Below are 23,354 nucleotides of genomic sequence, written 5' to 3'. Positions count from 1 at the left end.
GATGCGTTATTCCCCTGTGACGGCCTGTGTCTGTTTGTGTTCCCTCCGTTGCCGTTACTTCTTAGTCTAGTCAATCAACTCAGACAGTCCCGGTACAGGATGATCCTCGTCGCGCCGGCATGGCCGAGACAGATATGGTACCCGGACCTTCTGTACATGTCAGCGTCCCCTCCAGTCAAGCCTCCGGCGGTCGCAGATCTTCTCGCCAGGGAAGGAGGCGCGATTCTGCACCACGATCCAGGATCGCTGAACTTGAAGGCCTGGCTCCTGCAGCACTAGAGTTTGGGGACTACGATCTCCCGGTGGACTGCAAGGAGGTGCTTGCCAAGGCCAGAGCTTTGTCTACACTGAAATGCTTCGGACATAAATGGAAGAGGTTCACCATCTGGTGCCGTGCACAGAAGAACGACCCTCTGCGAGTTACGGCCACTCAGGTGCTGCCGTATTTGCTGGTGCTGGCAAAAGCAGGACTGGCTCATCAAGGTTCATCTGGCGGCTATCTCCCGCTACACCAGAGCTCCGGGACAGTGGTTGTTATGGTCACACCGTCTGGTTAAGGAGTTCTTCAAAGGACTGTTCCGTTTGTTCCCACCGGTGAAGGCCACGGCATGGGAACTCAATGTGGTTCTGACTAGGCTCATGGCTCCTCCATTCAAACCTATGCATTCAGCACCGTTGATGTTTTGATAGTAGAAAACAGCGTTCCTCGTGGCCATCACCTCTGCACGACGAGTGGGGGGGATTCAGGCTCTGTCCTGTAAGACACCTTACTTGACTTTTCACGACCAAGGGTGGTGCTGCGGACGCTCCCCTCCTTCACGCCCAAGGTGCCGTCGGACTTTCATCTAAATGAGCCTTTGGTTTTACCTGTGTTTTTTCGTCGCCGGCTGAAAGTACTTTGCACTCGCTGGATGTGGCTAGAGCGCTGAAGTTCTATGTGGACCGCACAAAGAGTTTCCGGAAGGCATTGCAACTTTTTGTGAACTTTGGCCCTGTGAATACTGGGTAGGCCCTCTCCAACGGTTCCATTTCCAGGTGGCTCTCCGGCTGCATGACCCATTGTCACCGGTTGGCGAACCGACCGTTGCCTGGCTGTCCGAGAGCCCATTCGACCAGAGCGATCGCTGCTACTACGGCGTTCCTGTCTGGTGTGCCCCTGCTGGACATCTGCAGGGCTGCTACGTGGAGGTTGATGCACACCTTCACAAGATTCTATTGGGTTGACAGGGATTCCAGGGAGGAGTCCCGAGTCGGCCAAGCAGTGCTGTGCAACCTGTTCGCTTGAAGGTGAGCCTGGTGAGGAGGAAAGAGATACTTAATGTTGAGATACTTAATGTTGAGCCTTGCCACCTCCTTTGGTTGTGCATGTGTGTACTGCTATGTATTATTTATTCATGAGCATGTGAACCCATGCCAGACCCCATGCTGGAGAAGGAACAAGTTACTTACCTGTAACTGTTGATCGAATGGATTGTGTCCTCCAACGTATTCCTCATCTTAGATGTATTCCATCTAGCTTCAGCTGCTTCGGAAAAATGTTTCCCTCGGCAGAGGGCGCCGTGCATTGATGTTGTCGAGTCGAGGTCCCTCGGAGGCCTCTGTCGTGGGTGATGTCATCGGGTATACAAGTAACACGCGCAGCGCCCGTTGGCCTCAGTTCCGTTTTTCCACAGTACATGTTGCTTTCGGAGACTCGGCGTGCCTTGAGTAGTTCTGTGACGCAGTTACTGAAGATATTCGATATGTCCTTGTCGTCGACCCCAACTACGAACCCGCGTTCGGGATTCAAAAAGTGTAAATACTGCAGTTCGAAAATGTCCATCACGGACCCGCACCGAGAATGTCTGTGGTGCCTTGGTGAAGGCCACGACATGGAGGCCTGTACGAAGTGTCAGGCAGTGACGGGGAAGGCCTTGCGAGAGAGGAAGGGAAAACTGCAGGTAGGTCGAAAACCCGACCAAAAAGCCTCTAGTGTAGAGTCGAGGTCCCGTGAGGAGAAATCTCCTCGACGCGAAAGGCAAAAGCATCGGTCTAGGTCCCGAAGTGGTTCACACCGCTCTTCGTTTTCGACGAAAAAGTCCAAGAAAGACTCCACGGGTCCCCAAAAAGAATGAATTGCCCCACAAAACATTCTTCTTCCGAAGAATGGGAAGTATTCAGAATAAAAATGATGGAGGTGTTTGAAAATGCTAAGCCTCGGTCCGTGCCTTCTTCGGAAGCCGGCCGGGAGCTTTACCGTTCCCACACTCCCGCGCCCTCGAGCCCGGGTGATCGAAGAAGAAAGGATCCGGAACCCTCCAGGATGCTGAGCGAAATACCGCTCGAGTTGACCTTTCGAGGTCACCGATGCCGCCTGGAACCCAACAAACCTCGAAGGGTAAGTCTTCGAAGAGCGCCTCAAAGCCAGCTCTGTTTACGACCACTGTTTCGTCGGCACCATCAACGCCTTTGTCGACGTCGGACCCGAAGCCCTTGGCGCCAAATATTCCAAAGGCACCAACTCAGCCAGAAGCTGTCAAAAGAACAGCAAAAGAGAAGGCTGCAAATGCTATGATGCCTTCAGTTACCACTGATACACCTCTCCCACCTCTCCCACAAAAAGTGTTTAAACCTCTTCCAAGGAAAGAATTTTTCAAATCCTTTTCTTCCATTTTTGAAGAATAGGAGAGGTCTGATGAGGAGAATGTTCCTTTTGGACTGGAATATGGCACCCCAAATGTCCCAGAATGCCTGATGTCTGAGGTAAGCTAGATGAGGGATCTGGTGGAAACCTTGTATAATGCAAGTGGAATTGATACTTCACCTGAAACAGATTTTGACAGGCCAGAACCAGGGGAACATGCCAGTCCCTCATACTGACAACTAGTGACAAAGGTGGTCGAATACTTAGGATGGGCTAGACCACCAACTCAGTACATCCAGGATGATCTGACCGATATATTGGATCATGGTCCCACCGAAGATCCGATCTTGCCCCTCCATGTAGCCTTACAAAATAGGGTGGCCAAAAATTGGGAGACCCGGACTCTATTCCTCTGGTGAATAAGTCCCTTACTTCAAAATACCGCCCTTCCAGTAGCGACCCCGGCTATCTGTCTTAAGCACCCTACTTCCGAGAGTCTGGTGATCCAGGCAGCCACAGCTTTAAGTAAGGTGGCATACGCTTCTATCCCTCCGGACAGGGACGAGAAGCGTGTGGATGGTTGGACACGCAAGGTATTTTCAGCTGGGAGTATGGCGTTAAAATCGGCCAACTCCACATGTGCCTTGGCAACATTTTCTTACACTCTGTAGGAGTGCATTGCAATGGCGGCGGAGCACATACCAGAAGGGGATGAAAGGGGAGGGTTCCTAGCCATTGTTAAAGATGAAAAGGAAGCCATGCAGGAATCCCTTCAGTCTGGATTGGACACTGCAGATAGTGTGAGCAGGTCCATGGGCACTAGCACAGTAATGCGCAGATTTGCGTGGTTACGGAAGTCTGGTTTCGCACCAGAAGTGCAAAACCGTCTTCTGAACATGCCCTTTGACAGGTCTCACCTTTTTGGCAACAAGGCTTACGAGAGCCTTGAGAGGTTGCAGACATCAAAAGCGGCTGCCAAGTCTTTAGGAGCTGCTTGTAGGCAACCTCAGCCTTTTCGTGCATCAGGACAATCTTGGAGGGGATGATCCTATCGTTACTACTCCTCATATGGAAAGGTATTTGTATTTGTTTTTTTTATATAGCGCGGACCAGGCCCAAGGGCAACCAGGCGCATATTTTAGTGAGAGGATGGCCAGTCAGAGGCCTGAAAAAGGCCACTTGTGGTGGATGAGAAAAAATTTGCAAAGCCAGACCCAGCTGCAGCCTCCTTACCATCAGCGGCCGCAGCAACCGCCACAAAACCACTTTGAGGACTTCATCACAAGACACCTGTGAGAGGCAGGCTGTTACAGCATCTGCAAGAATGGCGAGCCATTACTTCAGATGTTTGGGCTCCAGAAATAATAGCCCAAGGTTACTGCCTTCCTTTTCTAACGCAACCTCAAAGCAATCCACCAGGGAGACGCTCTTTGAAGTTTCCAGACCTGCTCTTACAGCAGGAAGTCTTAACCCTGCTTGAGAAAGGTGCTATAGAACCAGTACCTGTAGCAGAGAGGAAGAAGGAATGGCACGCCCCATTTTTTTTTTTATTCCCAAAAAGGACGGAGGACTGAGACCCATCTTGCACTTAAGAGGCTTGAACAAGCTCCTCGGGAAGGACAAGTTCAAGATGGTCAGTCTTTCTCAGATCCTTCAGGCCCTTCAACTTTAGGATTGGTTGGTGTCATTGGACCTCCAGGATGCTTATTTTCATGTGCCAATTCATCTCAAGCACAGAAAATACCTAAGGTTCGTAGTTGGCGACTGACACTATTAGTTTTGAGTCCTGCCATTCGGGTTGACCTCCGCCCCAGGGTCTTCACCAGATTAATGGTAGTGGTGGCAGCGCACCTCAGGAGAGGAGGGATTCACATCTACCCCTACCTAGACGATTGGTTGATCAGGGCACGTTCTGCCGAACAAGCCTTGGATCATCTGAAAGTCACCTGCCACTTCCTCCACAGACTGGGCTTCTCCCTCAATTTCAAGAAGTCACAAATGACACTTTCCCAACAGCTCCAGTACATAGGGGCTGTATTAGACACATCCTTGGGAAAGAGCTCGCCTCCCAAGTCAAGGGCTCAAGACATTACTTCAGATGGTTTCCAAATTCCAAAATGCCCAAAATCTCCAGGCCTACGACTTCTTAAGATTGCTCGGCCTCATGGCATCCTGCATCTTCCTAGTTTCAGAGGCACGCCTGAGGATGAGATCCCTTCAATGGGCTCTAAAGACTCAATGATCCCAGTTCTCAGGTCAAATAACGGATCTTCTTCAGATTACGAACAATGTTCGGCAGGATCTTCTGTGGTGGACTTGCACAGAGAACATCCTACTAGGAGAACATTTTTGACAACCATGGCCGGAGATTACAGTAGTGACGGACACCTCACTCGTGGGGTGGGGAGCTCATGCCAACGATCTGACAATCAGCATTCATTGGTCTCCATCGGAGTCCAAACTACACATCAACCTTTTAGAGCTGAGAGCAATCGGACTAGCGCTGAAGGCTTTTCTGCCATCTGTCAGAGGAAAAAATGTCCTGATAATGACGGACAACACAGTGGCCATGCATTATCTAAACAAAAGAGGAGGTGTAGGGTCACTACCTCTGTGCAGAGAGACAATGCGGCTCTGGTATTGGGCAATTCAAGAAGGAATCTCCTTAATGGCAGTTCATCTAGCCGGGGAGGAGAATATGACGGCGGACGCTCTGAGCAGGCAGAGCACGGTGTCCCACAAGTGGGAACTGGCTCAGGAAGCCCTTCAAGAGATCTTCGTCCCTTGGGGAACCCCTCAAGTAGACCTGTTTGCGACCGGAATCAACTGGAAGTGTGAAAGGTATTGCTCAAGGGAATTTCCCCCGAGACTAGGGGACGCGTTCGTGGTGGAGTGGAACTTCCCACTATTATACGCGTTCCCTCCGATTCCCGTCATTCCTCAGGTCATCAGGAGATTGAGAGGGTTCAGAAACTGCATGATCCTAATTGCCCCGGATTGGGCCAGGAGAACGTGGTACCCTAACCTTCTAGACATGTCCATCTGTCCTCCGTTACGTCTTCCTCAGAGAGAGGACCTTCTCTCACAAATGGAGGGACAGGTTCTCCATCCAGAGGTCAAGACTCTCAACCTTCTTGTTTGGTATCTGAAAGGCTGAGATACAAGGATTGGGACCTTCCAGATGACGTCATGGAGGCGTTGCTTTCGGCAAGAAGGCCAGCAACAAAATTTCTATACCGTTGTCGTTGGAAAAAGTTTTGCAACTGGTGCAGAGAAAAGAATGTTGATACTTTTCTATGTTCTATCCCGGAAGTCTTGTCCTTTCTCTTGTCCCTGGCACATAGAGGCCTAAATGTTGGGACCATTTAAAGGTGATCTTGCAGCGCTTTCCATTTTCAAGCGCTCTTCAGAAGAATGTTCCTACTTTAAAATTCCTTTGATAACACAATTCTTAAAGGGACTCACTAATGTGTTTCCTCCTTACCCTTTCCAAGTCCCAGTTTGGGACCTTAACCTAGTTTTAAAGTTTTTAATGTGTGCACCTTTTGAACCCTTGCACACTTGTCCATTAAGGTTGTTAACATTGAAAACAGCTTTCCTGATTGCTTTAACATCTGCAAGAAGAGTGTGAATTGCAGGCACTGTCTTCTGGGCCACCCTATACTGTGTTCCACAGGGACAGAGTGGTATTGAGGGTTAAACCCTCGTTTTTGCCTAATGTTGGGTCTGATTTCCATTTAAATCAGAAAATTATTCTGCCCGCATTCTACCCTCCACCTCATCCCAGTAAGGAGGAGGAAAGATTACACACACTGGATCCGAGAAGAGCTCCAAGCTTTTACATTTCTCGGCTTTCCCAGCTTAGAGTGGATAACCAACTTTTCATTGGCTACACCGGAAGGAAATTGGGTCAATCGGTTTCAAAACAAACCATATCACGTTGGATTGTGCTTTGCATTTCAGAATGCTACAGATTGGCGGGCAAAGACCCACCAGAAGGCTTAAGGGCCCATTCCACCAGAGGCATAGCCTCTTCCACAGATCTTCAAAGAGGTGTACCCATAAAATCTATTTGTGAAGCAGCAACTTGGTCATCGGTGCACACATTTTCTAAATTCTATAGTCTGGATGCTTCCCAGTCTAAAGAGCTTGCTTTCGGTAAAGCAGTGCTATATTCGGCCATACAATAATAATATTAAAAATCTACTCCCTCCTCCAGAGAGTTTTCTACACTGCTTTGGGAGTCTATCTAAGATGAGGAATACGTTGGAGGACACAATCCATTCGAAGAACAAGTTACTTACCAACTGGTAACGTTCTTTCGACTGGATGTTCCTCCAACGTATTCCTCATCGCCCTCCCATCCTACCCCTCTGTAGATTTTCGACGGAGGCCTCCGAGGGACCTCGACTCGACAATATAGACGCACAGCGCCCTCTGCCGAGGGAAAAGAATTTCCGAAGCAGCTGAAGCTGGATAGAATACATCTAAGAAGAGGAATACGTTGGAGGAACATCCAGTCGAAAGAACGTTACCAGTTGGTAAGTAACTTGTTCTTCTCCAGCATGGGGTCTGACATGGATTCACATGCGAACCCTCCCGCCTAGCCCTCTGCGGCTCTTCTCTTGGTCCTACTGCCACCTTATGTGCTACCAAATCTGAAGATGGCTGCCAGAGGAGGGGCTTAGGTAGAGGGCAGTCATTGGCTGGGGACTGTATGACCCAGAGACCAGTGATTGGTTGTTAGGAGAAAGACAGTTCAGAAATGAAACAGATTTTTTCTTTACAGAGGATTCCCAACCTGACGGCAGGGAATATTCATGAGCATGTGAATCCATGCCAGACTCATGCTGGAGAACAACAATTACAGGTAAGTAACTTGTTCCATTCCAAAGTAGGTCAAATGGAACCTAAAGTTCCAGTGGCTGACAAGCCCTGGACTCTAAACTTTGAGATGGCAATATTTTGAAATCCATTCATTTTGGAGAAAATAAAATAACCTTTGAAGCAAAAATAAGCAATTAAAGTTCTGTCAGATACTCTCCTGATGAGCCCCCTGAATCAAAGAGGGTGAAACACGCATAGAGTTCACACTGAAGGCCTTGAAATATAATGAAAATATGCATGTAAAAATAAAAACAGTGTAACTGGATTACTTTGGCGCTCACCTTGAAATTGCACATTTTATCTTCAGTATGGCGCAAACAGGATAATACCAACCTTCAGAAACCACACTTACTTATCTCAAGCAGTCAAGATAGAGGTATAAGTCCTGTGCAGACAACTGACTTTTAACTATAATTACAAAGATTCTTTTTTGGATTTGCCCAAAGTTAAAGTCCTCTTGATTGCCTCTATTATACAAAAGCGTTGCTTCAGAGACACCTTGGAGGATCTGACTCCTTCGCCTCATTTACCATTCCTGACCCAATTCTTTACTCTGGAGGAATGAGAGAAATTTCGACTACTTCACATTTTTGCCAAGCTCCAGGCCCGATGGCCTTTGCCTCTGTGCCGGCGGCAAACAGGTACGACCATGCTTAATGAAGTGAGCAGAGGCACTGGACCTTGACAGCATGCCTGAAGGTTCGTTCTTCGCACCCTCCCCATGCACTACCTGTGTCACTCTGTGCCACTGATGCCAGATCCTCAGAGTACGGCACAATTCTTAAATGCAAATGAATCCAAAAAATGTCTGACATTTTTGGTGAAGACTGGAACTTTTCAGAATGGAACACCTTTACTCTGGTGGGGCTGAAGATTTCCCAGAGGAGTGCTATGGTGAGGGTGTGACTTGTTAAATTTGGCAGCAGACCTGCAGGAAGGTATGCACCCTTCCATGGAGCTGTATATTCTTCTGCTTTTGACTCTGAGCAGCCTAATGCCTTATTCCAGTGAGTACTGGCGAAGTTGGTTGAAACTCTGAGGTTGTCAATGCCTTCTAAGGCAAGGTTAAGCATGAGCTAAAGGACATTTTGGATGACAGTCCTCCACGGGAGACTGCTTCCATTTAATCCAGTAGTAGAGGCCTGGTGGAAACTAGCATTGATCCCGGAGGGGGACCAGGACCTTGCAAAGAAGCATCGGAGGCCCAGTCTGCTCCTGGATTTCTCTCCACACATGCATCGCCAGGTTTAGTGGGACGGGCCGCAGCGGCGGGCCTTAGATCTGCTTCTTTCCCCTCATTGCCCCCCAGACAGGCAGAGCAAGAGTATAGATGTCTGGGTGGGCAAGATCTTTGTCATGCAGGGCTGCTAATGCATCTTGTGCCATGGCCAAAAACTCATTTGGTTTTTTTGGAGTTTCGTCTCTAGTTCAGTAGAAAATATGCCTGCAGAGGCTATGAGGAAAGGCTTCAATGTTTTGCTGCAGGAAGGTGCAGAGGTAGCCCACAAGTCTTTGTACGTGGGCCTCAACACAGCAGATTTAGTGGAGCGAGGCCTGGTCATGGGGATAGTACTGAGGAAGCACTCCTGGATGAGGACCTCAGGATTCACCCTTGATGTCCAACCTGTTTGGGCCAGAAGTTTCTAGCGTCCAAGCCACAGCCAGGAAGTTCAGCAGCCTCACCCCTCTGCCCTTAGGGGACTGGACTTTCATCCCTTCATCTCACTGTGATAGGGTCAAGCAAAATGCGCCCCCCCCCCCATATCACCAGGGCAAAGGCTGAGTAGTACAAAGAGGGGTTTTGTCTCCTTATCTGTCTCAAGAGCAAAGCACAGCACCAGGGCAAAATATTTGTGAAGGTGTCTTCACCCATTCTGCCCAAGTCGGCATAAGTATAGCCCTGTGTTTGAAGAATGGCGTTTCACTTTTTCCAACTCATGGGCCTTACAGGTCGTGACTCACATTTACTGCCTACCATTTTGTTCAAAGCCTGCCTCATTGCCACCCTTCTTGTCATCCCCGACTCTGGACCCACTGCAGCTCGAGGAGGTTCTTCAGATACTGTCAAAGGGTGTCATAGAACCTGTTCCCTGCTCAGAGGGATGCAGGGGCTGGTACCCCCTTTACTTTTTGGTTCTGAAAAAAGACTGGACACTTCCTCCCATCTTGGATCTTAGTCTTTTGAACTTGTATCTGCGCAAGGACAAATCCGAGATGGTCACCTTGGCTCAGATCCTTCAGGCCCTCGAACTGTAGGACATGTTGGGGTTGCTGGCTCTTCAGGGCGTCCACTTCCATCTGCCAATTCATACCAAATACAGGAAGCATCTCAGATGGGAAGTTTGGACCGGCCACTAACAGTTCAAGGTTCTGCCTTTCTCCCTGTCTTTAGTACCCAAGGCCTTTGCCAAACGGGTGGTGGTGTTTCACTTCAGAAGTGAAAGCATGCAGGTCTTCCTCTACCGGGACGACTGGCTTGTCCAAACCGGCACCCCAGACCTGGTGTTGGAACAGATGTCCTGCACAAGGAACCTGTTGCAGAGTCTGTGCTTTCCTCTGAACTTAAAGAAGTCCCAGATTTTTCAGACTGAAGCCCCGCCATTCATTGTTGCATTCTTGGAAACTAACCTGGGCTTTCCCTCAAGAGGAGCGAGTGGTGAACTTCTTCCAGGTGGTTCATATTTTTCTGCCCCAGAAGCTGGCCCTGGCCTCCAGCTTCCTGCATCTGCTGGGCCTCATGACTCCTGCATGCTCATGGTGCTGGAATACCAGTTATGCCTGAGGTTGCTTTAGTGGCCACTTTGCCGTCAGTGCTCTCAGTGCAAAGGTAACATGTCAGACTTTTTGCGTGTTTTAGACAATGTGTTTCGAGATCTGCTATGGTGGTCCCTACGCGAAAACTTATTTTGATAGGGGTATTTTTCAGGATACCTTGGCTCCCAACCGATAGTGGTCATGGACACATTCCTGGCTGGCTGGGCGCTCACCTGTTCTACGTTAATGTTAGTTGAGTCTCGTCTCTCATTGGAGCCAAAGAACACATTGATTTTCTGTATTCGCGAGGGATCAGGCTCTCTATGATTGCCTTACTCCCCTCTGTTTTTCTGGTCTTGACTAATAACACAGCGGCCATACACTACCTCAACAACCAGGATGGTGTGCGGACATTGGCTCTATGTAAAGAAGCAATAAGAGTGGGGTTCTGGACTCTGGAGAACGACGTGTCTGGTCAGGTCAGCCCCTCTTCCTGGTTTGGAAAATGTATTGGATGCTCTGAGCAAACCAAATTTGACCTGCCACGAGTCGGAGCTCTGCTAGGAGGTTCTGGAGATTTCTTCCCTCTGGGGGACTCCTCACGTGGGTCTCTTTGCTTCCAGTGGAACAGAAAGCTTTAGTTCTGCTCCAAAGAGTTTCCTTGATAGGGAGATATAGGGGATACATTGATGGTTGAGTGAAGCTTCGGTCTCCTCTATGTGCGTACCTGCCGATCTCAGTCATTCTGCTAGTTCTCAGGAGACTGCGACTGTTAGTATCCACATTGATTCGGAGTGCTGCGGAATGTGCCAGTAAGACATGGTGTTCTGGATATGTCCATCTGCCCTCCCTGTTTCCTACCAGGAAGAGTAGACCTGATCTACCAAAGGGGTGGAGGGGGATCATCCATCCAAGCCTCACCAGCCTGAACCTTCAAACTGCGTTACTGATATTGGAGTGGGATCTATCGAATGATGCCTTCCTTCCTTCCTTCCTGCTACCAAATCAATTATGCCTGCAGGTGGCGTTAATGCTCGGCTTGGTGTGGGAGAGTGGTCTGGACCCTTTAATCTATTCTTCCTCTGTTTTGGAATTTCTGCTCTTCTTGACCTGCACAGTAGATGTTTCCGTAGACTTGCCCTGTAACGGGGTACCTAGCTGCCATCTCGGTTTTTAAAAGGACCCATGTACAAGACTTTGTCTTCACAATCCCCTCTGTTATGCATTTTTTGCAGCGTTTGTGCAACCAGTTAAACCCACGCCCGCTGTTCCTTTGTTGGACTTGAATTTAGTGTTGACATTCTTGATGAGTGCTCCGTTTGATCTCCTGCATTCAGTTTTAAGATTGCTCACCCTTAAGGTGAATTTCATGGAAGTCATCACTTTTGCGAGACCAGTTGGTGATAATGATGCTGTCCTTCCTTCCGGAAATGGTCTTGTATTTTCATCCCTCTCCAAAGATCCATCTTCCTGTGTTTTTTCCTCTGCCTCACTCCTTCAAGGCTGAGGACCGATTCCATCAGATAGACCCGGTTCAGGCCCTCTGCTACTATGTCTCCTGGACAAGTGATGTCCGGAAAGATGACCTGTTTTTGTGGGTTATGTTGACCCCGTTAAGGTGGATTATCCTCTACATCTCGAAGCTATTATTTGGCTGTGAAGGATGTGTTTGAGGGTGTTGGGGCTAATTCAACTAGAGGACGCTGTTTGGTTGAGCAGTCCTGCAGAGTTTTCTTGTTTAGGTGGTGCCTGCTCATTCTTATCTGTATTTACATAGTTTTATGGGAGACCATCAAAGTTGATAAATCTGTGGGAGGAGGAAGGAATTAATTTAAAGAAAAAAATTACTTGCATCTCTCTGGGTATTAAGCGCGTTATAAATACACAACTAAGGGACATATTACTGTAACAGTGCCTCGATGCCCCCGGGCTGTGTGAGCGCTTTAAAAACACAAATAAATCTCAGTGACTTTCTTTATGATGGCTGTTCCTCCCACAGATTCATCATTGCCCTCTTAAACTGCTTTTCCTGGCAGATCGTTTGTACATCTAATCTGTACTGCAGTCCCTCAGAACCTGAGTGCTAGGGAAAAGCAGAACTGAGGTCATGGAGCACGCCAGCTCCATGTATACTCTGCTTCACACCCAGTGTGGGGTGCTTAATGGCACAGTGTTTTTCATACAGGCCTAAAATAAAAGGATTCCTATGGAATATGTTGCCAATTTAGCAGCTGCTAAAAGCAGGCCAATTCCATAGGAACCCATTGGTAAATGCTGTCTGCAAAGTGTAATTTGCTGGCGCTTTTTGCTTTTTTAGAAGCGGGAGTATAAAAATAAAGAATAATGGACATATTGCCAGGTTTGACTCTTTACTTCTTGCAAAAGTTGAAAATTGCATACAGGGGACACACGTAAGTGGAAACATTGGCTGTTCTGTGCCTTTTTACTGCATTTTTACTTCTACTCTGATGAGCCACAAATCCTCATCCAACTAAATAAACAAAAGCTATTCTTAGCTGGAAACATTAAAAAATAGTGTCTAGCTGCAGTGGACAGATGGATGTACCTTAATGGACTAAAATTATATGCTAAAAAAACTGAAATCCCCCTGCCAACCAATAGGTTACATGTCTAGTCACCTGCTTGCTAGCCACTTGTGTCTGCCTAAGTTCCTAGCCAACTCTTGGGGGGAAAAATCGGTTTGTGGAAATTGATGCAGTTTCATCTTTGAAGGCTCAAACCTCTGCCATAGCAAAGGCAGGATTTTATGATCTCCAGCTCCTATGCAGCAGTTTTGAATATGTTTCACCAAATGTAGAAATGCTGCTAGTAAATAGTCAGCTTTCTTCTAGACTATATTGGTGTAATACAAAATATCTCGGCATAGAAAACAAATTTCACATTTCTAGCATCCAAGCCTTTTTATAACCTTAGGCCCAGAGACCATTTATCTTCTGACTTCAGTAGGCTTTGGTGAAACATAGTCAACGGCAAGGCCTTATCCCTTGTCCATAGAGCACATCATACTAATCAACATCTGTTACTAGCTCTTCAATTTATATTCCTTCATGCAGAGTGAGATTATTCACTCGTGGGTGATTACTGGTTCCAAGACAGTCAAGCTTATCTAGCCAATAAAATATTGTCCTACCAGTCAGCAAAAGTGTATAACAAGACTGCCCAGGTTCATTCATACAACCTTTGAATTGTCACAAATTCCCAATATTAAAAAAACATAGTTATTTTGGCTATATTTTTATTTATTTATTTATAGAAAAACTACAGTTTGAACAAAGAAAAATATATCAAACTTTTGTTTCTAGAGCAGAGAAAGAGAAAGAGACCAGCACAGCTACTCCAAGGTATTAAACATCTGCTTTCAAATTCATATCGAGGTAGTTCATGGTAACACAAACAAATGTTGTATTATTTCCAGATATGATTTTAGCCCACCAGCCCTCCATATCTTCATCTATAGGGGCAAATTTTCCAAGATGTAATGAACGTTGCTTGACGGTCTGACAGCATTCGATTAGCAGATGTTTAGAAGTTTCAATTGATTGGCCGCAGAAACGGCAGAGATTGTCATGCAGAGATTTATCTTTTCTTTACCAAAGTATTTCTTTGGTTTTTAGAGTGTTTATTTGAAACCTTGGAAATTGTTCTCGATGATGGTGAGACGGGCAGTTCAATAGGTAGCGTGCTGGTTCATTTAGTTTCCTGTGATCAACGCCCATCAATTTTGTTGATTTCAGCTTTTGTCTTGCATCGTTGTTGACAATCCAAGCCCAGTTATCAAATTTCTTTTTGGCGTGCTGCGGACGAGTTAGGAGATCATAGTTGCTTATGTCAGCTGCCGATAAAAAAGCCATTATTTTATGGAACCACAAGTTAAGTAAGGATTGGTTGTTTGTCACCTGATCATTGGCAAAGATTTTATATGCCGGCGCAGGTGATTTTAGGGCGATTTTACGCATTGTGGCAATCGAATTCCAGACCACTCTCATAAACAATGAATTCAAAGCTAATTCATGTCTCAATAGGGTTATCGATGTTGATGGTGGAAGCCTCAAGACTTTTCGCCAAAAAGAGCCTTTAATGTATGCCAGGTTTGCTCTCTTATGTTCCAGCCAGCCTCGGCTCCGAAGATTATCATTGGGACCACTTTTTGTTGATAAAATTTAAGCACAGGTTCCATTGAGAACTTTCCATAATTTTTGTTGATTTTTGCACCTTGCAGAGCTAGTTTCGTCATTTTTGATGTTATTTCGTCGACCCATTGCTGTTCGCAGATGGAATTATTAAATTGTATCCCCAAGTATCTTATTGAGTTGACGGAATCAATGTTGGCATCAGCGATTTTCCACTTAAAAGCTTTATCTTTTTTGCTTCTTACGTTTCCTATAGACACGATTTTTGTTTTTGAGGTGTTTATTGATAGTTCATTCCGTGCCATATATGATTGTAAGCATGTTAGTAGACGCTGAAGCCCGATTTGGGTTTTATCCATCAGAACTAGGTCATCTGCGTAGATGATGCAATTGATCGGAATTTGATTTAACTTGGGTGAAAAGCAAGGAACTGTTGCAAGGTCGTGTGGTAAATCAGCCAGAAATAATTTGAATAGCTCCGCAGCTAAAAGGCATCCTTGTTTAACCCCTTTGCGGGTTAAAATGGTGTCGGATAGCTCACCGTTGTTGTTTAATCGGACCTTGATTGATTTGTTGTCATGAAGAGCGATGATTGGCTCTAGAATGGAGGCCGGACAACGCCATTTTGTCAGTTTCGCCCATAGTCGACTACGGTTCACACCATCGAAGGCCTGTTTCATATCGATGAATGCAAAGTGTATCTTTCCATTATTCTTTAATGTTTCCAATTTTAGGATCGTCAGAATTAGTAGATTTACATCCACTCCGACACCCTTCGTGAATCCAGTTTGACGTATGTCGTTTATTTGAGATTCTTCTGCCCATTTTGCAAGTTTGATACGCAGGTTAGACCCAAAGATTTTTCCAATCGTATCTAGCAGGGCTATTGGGCGAAAGTTATTCGGATCGTCCCAGCAGCCTCGCTTATGGATTGGAACCACTATTGCAGTCTTCCATGATTCAGGCAGTTTTTTTGTCCGACTTATTTTTGAAAACAGTGTTCCAATAAAGTCTGCCCACTCGCTTGGATGTTTTTTTAAGTCCACGTTTGAGATCAGGTCAGGACCGGCTGCACGTGAGATTTTTAAGGCATTGATAGCGCGGACGATGTCATCGTGCCCCATCTGAACATCCCACTGCGTGACATCTGTACCGATCGTAAATGGTACCTCAGCTTCAGGTTTTTGAAAAACCAAAGAAAAGTGCAAGTCCCATACGTTGGCTATATTCCTTTTTCTTCTCAGTTTACTATGCTGTTTGAATTTTTAGTGTTTTTTTTTTGTTTTTTTTTTTAAATTCTCCCCGGTTTGTCCCCTCCCGCATGCTGTCTCTCTATGTACCTTTTATAATTAAGGTTGCACAACCTTTCCCAGTAGTCCGGACATTTTTGCTGCAGCTTAAGTATCAAATCTAGTTTCTCTGCTGTATCGTCACCGGCTTTTAAGGCCTCTTCCAATTTTGCTTCCGTCTCCCTCAGTTCAGTTGAAACCCCACCCTGTAGGCCCTTGGATTTCGCCATGGCCACCCACCTCATAACAACTTTAAAGGCCTCCCATAGTGTCCCCGCCGAGTCCACACTCTGTGTTGGTTTCAAAATAATTTACTATCTCCTCCAGTAAATCTTCTCTAAAGAAGGGGTCTCTCAACGCCTCCGCTCGTAGGCGCCATGTCCGGATCTTCGCCCTTGGGGGGGCAGTATTGCCACGCAAGACTCAGGGGCGAGTGGTCCGAGGTATCCCTGGCCCTGTACTCTATGTGCGCAGCCTCCGCTATCATTTCAGGTGATGCGAAGACATAGTCCAACCTTGTTGATAACTGCTGTAGGGAAGAATAATGCGAATATTGCCTTTCCCCAGGGTGCCACACTCTCCATGCATCTTCCAACCCAAAGTCATCAAGCAGTGCCTGTAGCGCCCTCGCTGCAGGGGCCGGTCTATCCAATTTCCCGTCCGATCTATCCACCCTCGGGTTCAGTACACAGTTGAAGTCCCCTCCCCAGATCACCGTGCTTCCCACACACACGCTCAGGTTCGCACTCAGTGTCCTAATGTACGCCGCTGTGTTCTGGTTCGGGGCGTACGTGTTAACAATACTTATCTCCCTATTCTCTACCAATCCCCTCAGCATAACCATCCTCCCATCTGTCTCAGCCACCACTTGCAACCGCTGAAACGGGACATGTGGCGCCACCCATATAAGTACTCCTCTTGCGTAGGCCGAGTACGAAGAGCCCACCAACACCCCCTTCCATTTTCCCGCAATCGTGTCCATCCTCTCACGTGTAAGGTGGGTTTCCTGTAGCAATGCAATATCTATTTTCTGCCTGCGCAGATACAGCATAACCTTGTTCCTTTTTAAATAGCTATTAAGCCCCCTGCACATTCCATGTGAGTATTTTAAGGTCCCCCACGGCCTGGTATGATCCCATTCCCTCCCCCCCAGGTGCAGTGTAACCTTGAGTTCCATTCCAATCTATATAGGCGCGCATCCCCTTCTAAAACCCTGTTAACCAAAAACACACCGAACTTCCCACTCCCTCTCCACCCGCCTCCCATCCCTTCCCTTCCCCAACACTCTCCCCCCACCCCCTCCCCCAACTGTTGCCCGCTCCATCCCTGGATCTCAGGCTCCCCCGCATCTAGCTCTTTCCGGCTTTCGCCTGTACTCGAAGCTCCGCAGGGTGAGGCCGCCCTAGTGGCCAACCTACTATAACTAAAACTACAATTCGGGGGGTAGGGTGCTACCGCGCTGCCGCTCCAATAGCACAACAAAGAACTACACATTGCTATACAGTCTAAATATATGTAACCGCCACTATATTAAAGTCCATCAAGCCTCTCACAATCCGCAATATGTTATCGAATATCAGCCTCCTACAGCCAGGCCCATCTTTCTCAGCCTCACGCCTAGGCGCCCTTGGGATGTTTGCTCGCCGCCATCGCAAAATGCATACCGTGTCTGAGTCACTTTTCACGTCCATTTTGTGTCTCCTCCGTGTCTTGATCCGGGCAGCCCTGCAGATCCAACCACGTTGTCGCTTCTTCCGGAGTGTCAAAAAAATGCATTTTGCCCTTATACACAACCTTCAATTTCGCAGGGTACAGCAGCATATATTTTATCCCAGCCGCCCGCAGCCTCCTTTTGATGGTTACATAGCTGTACCGCTGCCTTTGGACCAGCATAGTGTAATCCGGGTATGCCGTGATAGCGCTCGAGGCCCTCTCGATTGTTCCGCCTTTCCGAAAATACTCCAATATTTTTTCCCAGTCTTTGTAGTTCAGTATTTTGGCAATTATCGCTCGTGGAGGGGCCCCTGGTCTTGGCTTCCGCATGAGAGCTCTATGTGCATGCTCGACCACAAATCCCTGCGAGAGTGTACCGGCCCCGATTCCTTGTAGGAGTAAGTTCTCAATGTAATCAGTCGGGTCCTGGCCCTCCTCGCCTTCCGGCAGACCCACCACGCGAATGTTGTTTCTCCTCGCTCTCCCTTCTGCTTCTTCTGCTCGAGACTCCAAGTTGGCCACCTGTTGCTTGAGGACATGGATCTCTTTTGTATTGTTGGTACTGGTGTCCGTATTAGATTTCACCGCGCCCTCCAGGCTGCTTGTGCGTTCGGCCAGTCCCCTGACGTCTTGTCTCAGCAGGGAGACTTCGATGCCCACTGCTTCAATTTTAGCCTCCAGGAAAGTGCGTAGGTCCATCATCGCAACCCCCCAAGATTCCTTCAGCTCCGTAATGGCTTCCAAAATCTGATGATTATCAGCCGCTGTCGTGCCCTCAGCCTGTGCCATCGGCCTTTGGTTGCAGTGGCTGCAGGAGACAGTTGTGCTTTTGCAAAAATGTCTATCGTGGGTTGTTTGTTCTTAGTCTTGCCCACGGCCCCTCTCGCCGCCATTTTCTGGTTTTGGTTGGGTCTCCCTATTAGGATTCAGCGACCGAGTGTCTCCCCAACCACAATTTCTGCTCTTTACCGACTGTTGCAGTGGTCTCCAGGCAGTCGCAACCTCCACCTCTTCTCGCCGCTACTAGTTCAATGCCGAGCAAGCGCTTCTTGTGCTGGTCGTGGTGCGGCCTGCATTTTCACACCTCTGCTGCCCTCGGGCCCCTGCCGTCCGGGCCAGCAACCAAGCTTTCACGACTCATGGCCTACAGACCCCAGGGGTTTTATTCCGCCTTCACCTCGCCATTGTCGTTCTTTCCCCGTGGCCGCCGCCTTTATTCGTCCTCTTAGGGTACCCCAGTTTCGTTTCTTTTGTTGTCGGCCATCTTGTGTTACAATGGACCGAGCTGCCGCCGTCGTTCGTCGAGCAATTCCTCCAGACTCCCGCTTATGATTTTTCTCGATCTTTATACAATGAGCGAAGCATCCATTCCCATGCATGTGTGATCGATTCTGGAACCAATGGCGCACTTTCAAAGGTAGTTTGTACAGATCATCTGTCGGATCCTCCGGAGCTACACGGGAAGCACGTCCTACTCCATGGCTGCCCAAGCCACGCCCCCTTGAATTTGTAGTTATTTTCTTTTAAACTCTTGTTGCAACCAAAATTGGCACTTTATACATTTATATACATAGAACAATTAAATAAATGTAACAGTAACATTTTAAATATTTACATAAGCCAATGAGTACAATAAATTAATGACATTTAAAAAAAAAAAAAAACTTATCAGTTTTAGGGAATCCTTAAAGAGAACAGGTGTGGGTGCACAGTCTACAATTTGATTGTGCGTAGGCAGATGTCTACTCTATACCCTTACATATATAAAAATGTTCTTTGCCGGTCACACTATCCATGTCTCCAGTTCACCTTTTTAATTCCAGTCAATTTGTAGAGATGTGACCGCTGAAGAGGAAAGTGAGGTAGGCTCCAGGGATGAATGAAGAGAATGTTTATGGGATGGAAAATGATTGTGGGAGCCCGAACGAACATAGGTCAAATACCCTGTTATATGGAATTTCTTCCACTCCGGAGGGTCTACAACCACGTTTTAGCTCACTGCACCCTTCACAGAGGAGAAATAACCATTTGCTTATCAGTCTTTATCCCGCCCAGAAGGGCAGTCCAGCACCGAAATGCTAGACATTTCTCCTCTGAACAAGAGTACCATCAGCAACCCTAGATACGTGTTTCAGCCATGTTTTTGGGGTGTCATTAAATGGCTTTCCAGCATTGGATTTGGCCATTTCCTACTAGTTTGTATTTTTGATGCTCAGTCAAGATTATAAATACAACAAACAGTCTAGAAACATGTACTTTTAAAAGATGCATAAATTAATTAGTTTTCAGTATGTGGCTTTTTTATTTTCTTGTGCTAGAAGTCTCAGATGTACACGTGGGAAGGCCGGCCCTCTGACCGCTGGACAAAAGTGGACCTGAAGACTGAATTGCCACGAGAAACTCTGCTCTCTGTGGAGATTGTTAATGAACTAAAAGGAGAGGTAAGAAGTTGGAGCATGCTACTTTGCTATCATCATGTTGCTTTTTGAAAACAATGTTTTTGTTAAAACTTTAACATTCTTGAATTGAAATATTTATTTTTTAAAAGATTGTTTTTGGATTCTTTTGCAAGCAAAGGCTTAACTCATTCACAAAATGGCACTGAAGAGTATTTGCTGGGTAATGCATCGCATCTCAAAAACAAATATCGGAAGAACGTAGCAAGCAGAGCGTGGCATTAGTACATGACCCTTTAAAAAAGTGGGTTTTGGCCCCAGTGCATCTTTAATACTGTTTGAAGACAGCCTTTTGAGATGCTGTTCACCATTTTGAGAAATGGGTGATCCCTTGCCATTCAATGGAACTGAAAGCACCCGCACCATCAAACGCTCCATTGAGTGACTCCTAAGCACACAGGGTCCCATGATTCGATCTGCTCGCCATTATTACTTTTACTGCGTTCAATAAATAGTCAATTCTACACCGCTGTTACTTTTTATAACTTATTTTGTTTTCATTTAGTCTCTGCTTTTACTTGTTTACTACTTACTGTTTTTATTTATTCCCTGATGTTTCTTTTTTTTGTTGTAAATTTGGTTTTATTAGTTTTACAAATACAGGTTATGCAGGAAAAGTATACAATAGGTACACAATTAAGAATTTCACTATAATAAAGCAAACCCCCAGAATCCTTGCGTTTTGCGTCCGTCACATGTAAACTTTCTGCATGCATAATGTTCGCGCAACATCATAACTTTTTCCCCCTTCTCAATCCCCACCCCCCTCCCTCATGGTCAGAGCCTTTATCACAGATCATGCAGCATTCATCGTACAACAATCAGAATCAGAGTTGATTGTCGGGTTCACGTTATTCGTAAGTGTGTCCGTCGAAGAGTTCAACTTAAACATCGTTTAGTTTGTTCCTTGCTCCTCCGCCATCAGAGTAAGGGCTGTGTTACGGGACAGGCCGTCTGGTAGATATATGCTTTTGTATTCCATCCACAAGGTTTCAGTCTGTGAGAGTTTACCATGTAGCAATGCTGTTATGTGTTCCATTATACAAATGTTGGTGGATACATGGATCCATTCATTTTTCGTGGGGCTTGTGGGAGCCTTCCACCTCATAACCACTGTTGCCCTAGCAGCCAGAAGCAGTTGCGGGGCTATGTCTTTGATCTTGACCCAGTCGTCTTCATCTTTCTCGAGGACGAACAGTATGAGGTAGGGAGTAGGTGTTCTGGCAATGCCATTGACCTCTTTGATCCAGCCCAGAACTTCTGACCAAAATACCTGTATCCGGGGACATCCCCACCACATGTGCCTGTAGTCTGCCCTCTGTCCACATCCACGCTAGCAGTCCGGGCTTGCGGTCTGGAACATTTTGGATAGTCTGACAGGGTCATATTGCCATCTGTGTAATAATTTGATTGCATGAAGTTTGTACTGATTTGAAATGGATATCCGTGTGGCTGCTTGGCATAAGTTCGGGTGTGAACTGTTCAGCGAAATCTTTTTCCAATCTGCTTTTTAGTGCGTCAGTGTTCACACCTTCTCCATCTATCAATGCCCTGTAGATATCTGATATTAGACCCTTCATTACAGTTCTTGAGTCCAGTATTTTCTCAAAGGGGGTGAGTTCTCTCATCAGTTTGGGTCTCCACATGGTTCTTGTCAAAACCCCTTTGAGTTGTAGGTATTGAAATGTGGATAATGGGCCTATTCTCAGGGCCTCGGTCAGCTCAGGGAGTGAGATGAAGGCGTCTTTCCTTTGCAGTTGGCCTACTCTCTCTAAACCAGCCTCGTACCAGCTTTGGTACCTTCCTACATCTGGGATTTGGTCGTTGATTCCCGGGCACCATAAATGGCACAAGGGGGTCGGCCAGGTGGTAATGCCTTGCATATTCGTGCCATGCATCCAGATGTCCCAGATGGTCATAAGTATCGGGTGATCTTTGAGTTTTCGACATATCCATTTCTCCAGCATGGGGTCTGGCATGGATTCACATGCTCATGAATATTCCCCGTCGTCAGGCTGGGAATCCTCGGTAAAGAAAAAATCAGTATCAGTTTCGTTTCTGATCTGTCTTTCGTAGTAGCAACCAATCACTGATCTCTGCGTCATACTGACCACAGCCAATGATGCCCTCTACCTAAGCCCCGCCTCTGGCAGCCATCTTCAGATTTTTACCGCACGTTCAAGTGTTGGGATCCTCGTGCTATTGCTCTCGAGCGTTAGTGCTATTTTCACGTTTTTTCTCAAAAACGTTCTCTTTTTTCGGTCAAAAGAGCCTCAAGCTCCACCGTTTCTTCATCCGATCAACGGGGACCCGTGTCGGATTCTTCTTCGCCCCTCAAGGGTGAAGATTTCGTCGAGCCACGCTTTTGGAGGATTCCAGAAGTTTCTCAGGCCCATCTCGGACATGGCCCAGGAGAAGGGAAGCTCGACGCCCGGAAAGCTGTTCAGGGTCTGCCCTGGATGCCAGCTTCAGAATGTCTTTAAGGAGGACGAACACTCCCTTTGCCTTTACTGCCTACATGAGGACAAGACGCACGTGAAGGACTGTGCGTTTTGCGGCAATATGTCGGAGCGGACCATGAAGGACTGCCATCAACGTCTCGCCAACTGGCTGGAAGGAAAGAGCCCGTCAGGCGAGAAGAAGAAGTCCGAGCGGTCTTCTAAGACTTTGAGGACGCCCGGGCGACGGGGGTCCAACAGAAGGCCAAGCACCGTGAGTCCGCTGACATCAGGAGCGCCGAACGGTCGGGCTCTACGGGCGCCAGGCAGGGCGCATCCTCCCCGGCGCCATCAACCACGAGCCAACGCTCTGGCTCGGGTAAGAGGAAGGCCGAGCACCCGGCGAAGCTCCTGGAGAGACCCCGGTCGAGCTCGAAGGCCCCATCAGAGGGGGAGCGAGGCGGTGACCCTCCACCCAAGGAGAAGGCGGTGAGCGCACCTAAGGTGGTGAAAGCCTTGATCCATCCGGCCAAGGCCTCTATCGAGACAGTCGCGGCGGCCCTGGCTCAGCCTGTGGAGGCTACACCAGTGGTGGCGACCTCGGGGCCCAGAGTCTCCCTGCCACCGCGGAGGGAGTCCTCTTTCATGCCCATCGACAGGACCCCCGTGAAACCTCCGACGGAGAAGAAAAAGGGGGAGCAGGAGGTCGTCGTGGATTCGGCCTCAACCTCTGAGGAGGAGCTGATCGAAGTCTTAAGCCACGGCGTTGGCGTGGAAGAAGACCAGCCCGTCGGGAGGGACCCCGACGTAGGAGACGACGAGCATGTCGAGGGTGCCGACGGGGCTCCTGTCTGCCCGTCTGACTCCCCTCAACCAGTGCCGCAAGACAACTCGGCGGCCATTTTGTTGGCTATACAGTCCTTATGCTCGGAGATAAGGACGAGACTGCCGTTACCACCAACGGAGGAACCTCTCCCGACGGGGGACCCGGAGCCAGGCCCTTCTGGGAGCCTGGTGAGGAGGTAAGAATTGCTTAATGTTGA

General features: G+C 47.5%; 1 protein-coding gene across 1 annotated transcript in view; it reads left to right on the top strand.

Moving 5' to 3' along the window:
* CMTR1 (cap methyltransferase 1) overlaps positions 1 to 23,354 on the top strand; it is a 2,036,190-nt gene that overhangs the window by 1,221,568 nt on the left and 791,268 nt on the right. The window contains exon 18 of the mRNA XM_069608763.1: positions 19,736 to 19,858. Coding sequence (XP_069464864.1) covers positions 19,736 to 19,858 — 123 coding nt within the window. The remainder of the gene's footprint in view (positions 1 to 19,735; positions 19,859 to 23,354) is intronic.

This window comes from Ambystoma mexicanum, chromosome 4q (genome assembly GCF_040938575.1).
Source record: "Ambystoma mexicanum isolate Mex_15411 chromosome 4q, UKY_AmexF1_1, whole genome shotgun sequence".
NCBI classification, from domain to species: domain Eukaryota; kingdom Metazoa; phylum Chordata; class Amphibia; order Caudata; family Ambystomatidae; genus Ambystoma; species Ambystoma mexicanum.
The sequence above is the reverse complement of the archived record's forward strand: the minus strand, read 5'-3'. Positions and strand labels throughout refer to the sequence as shown.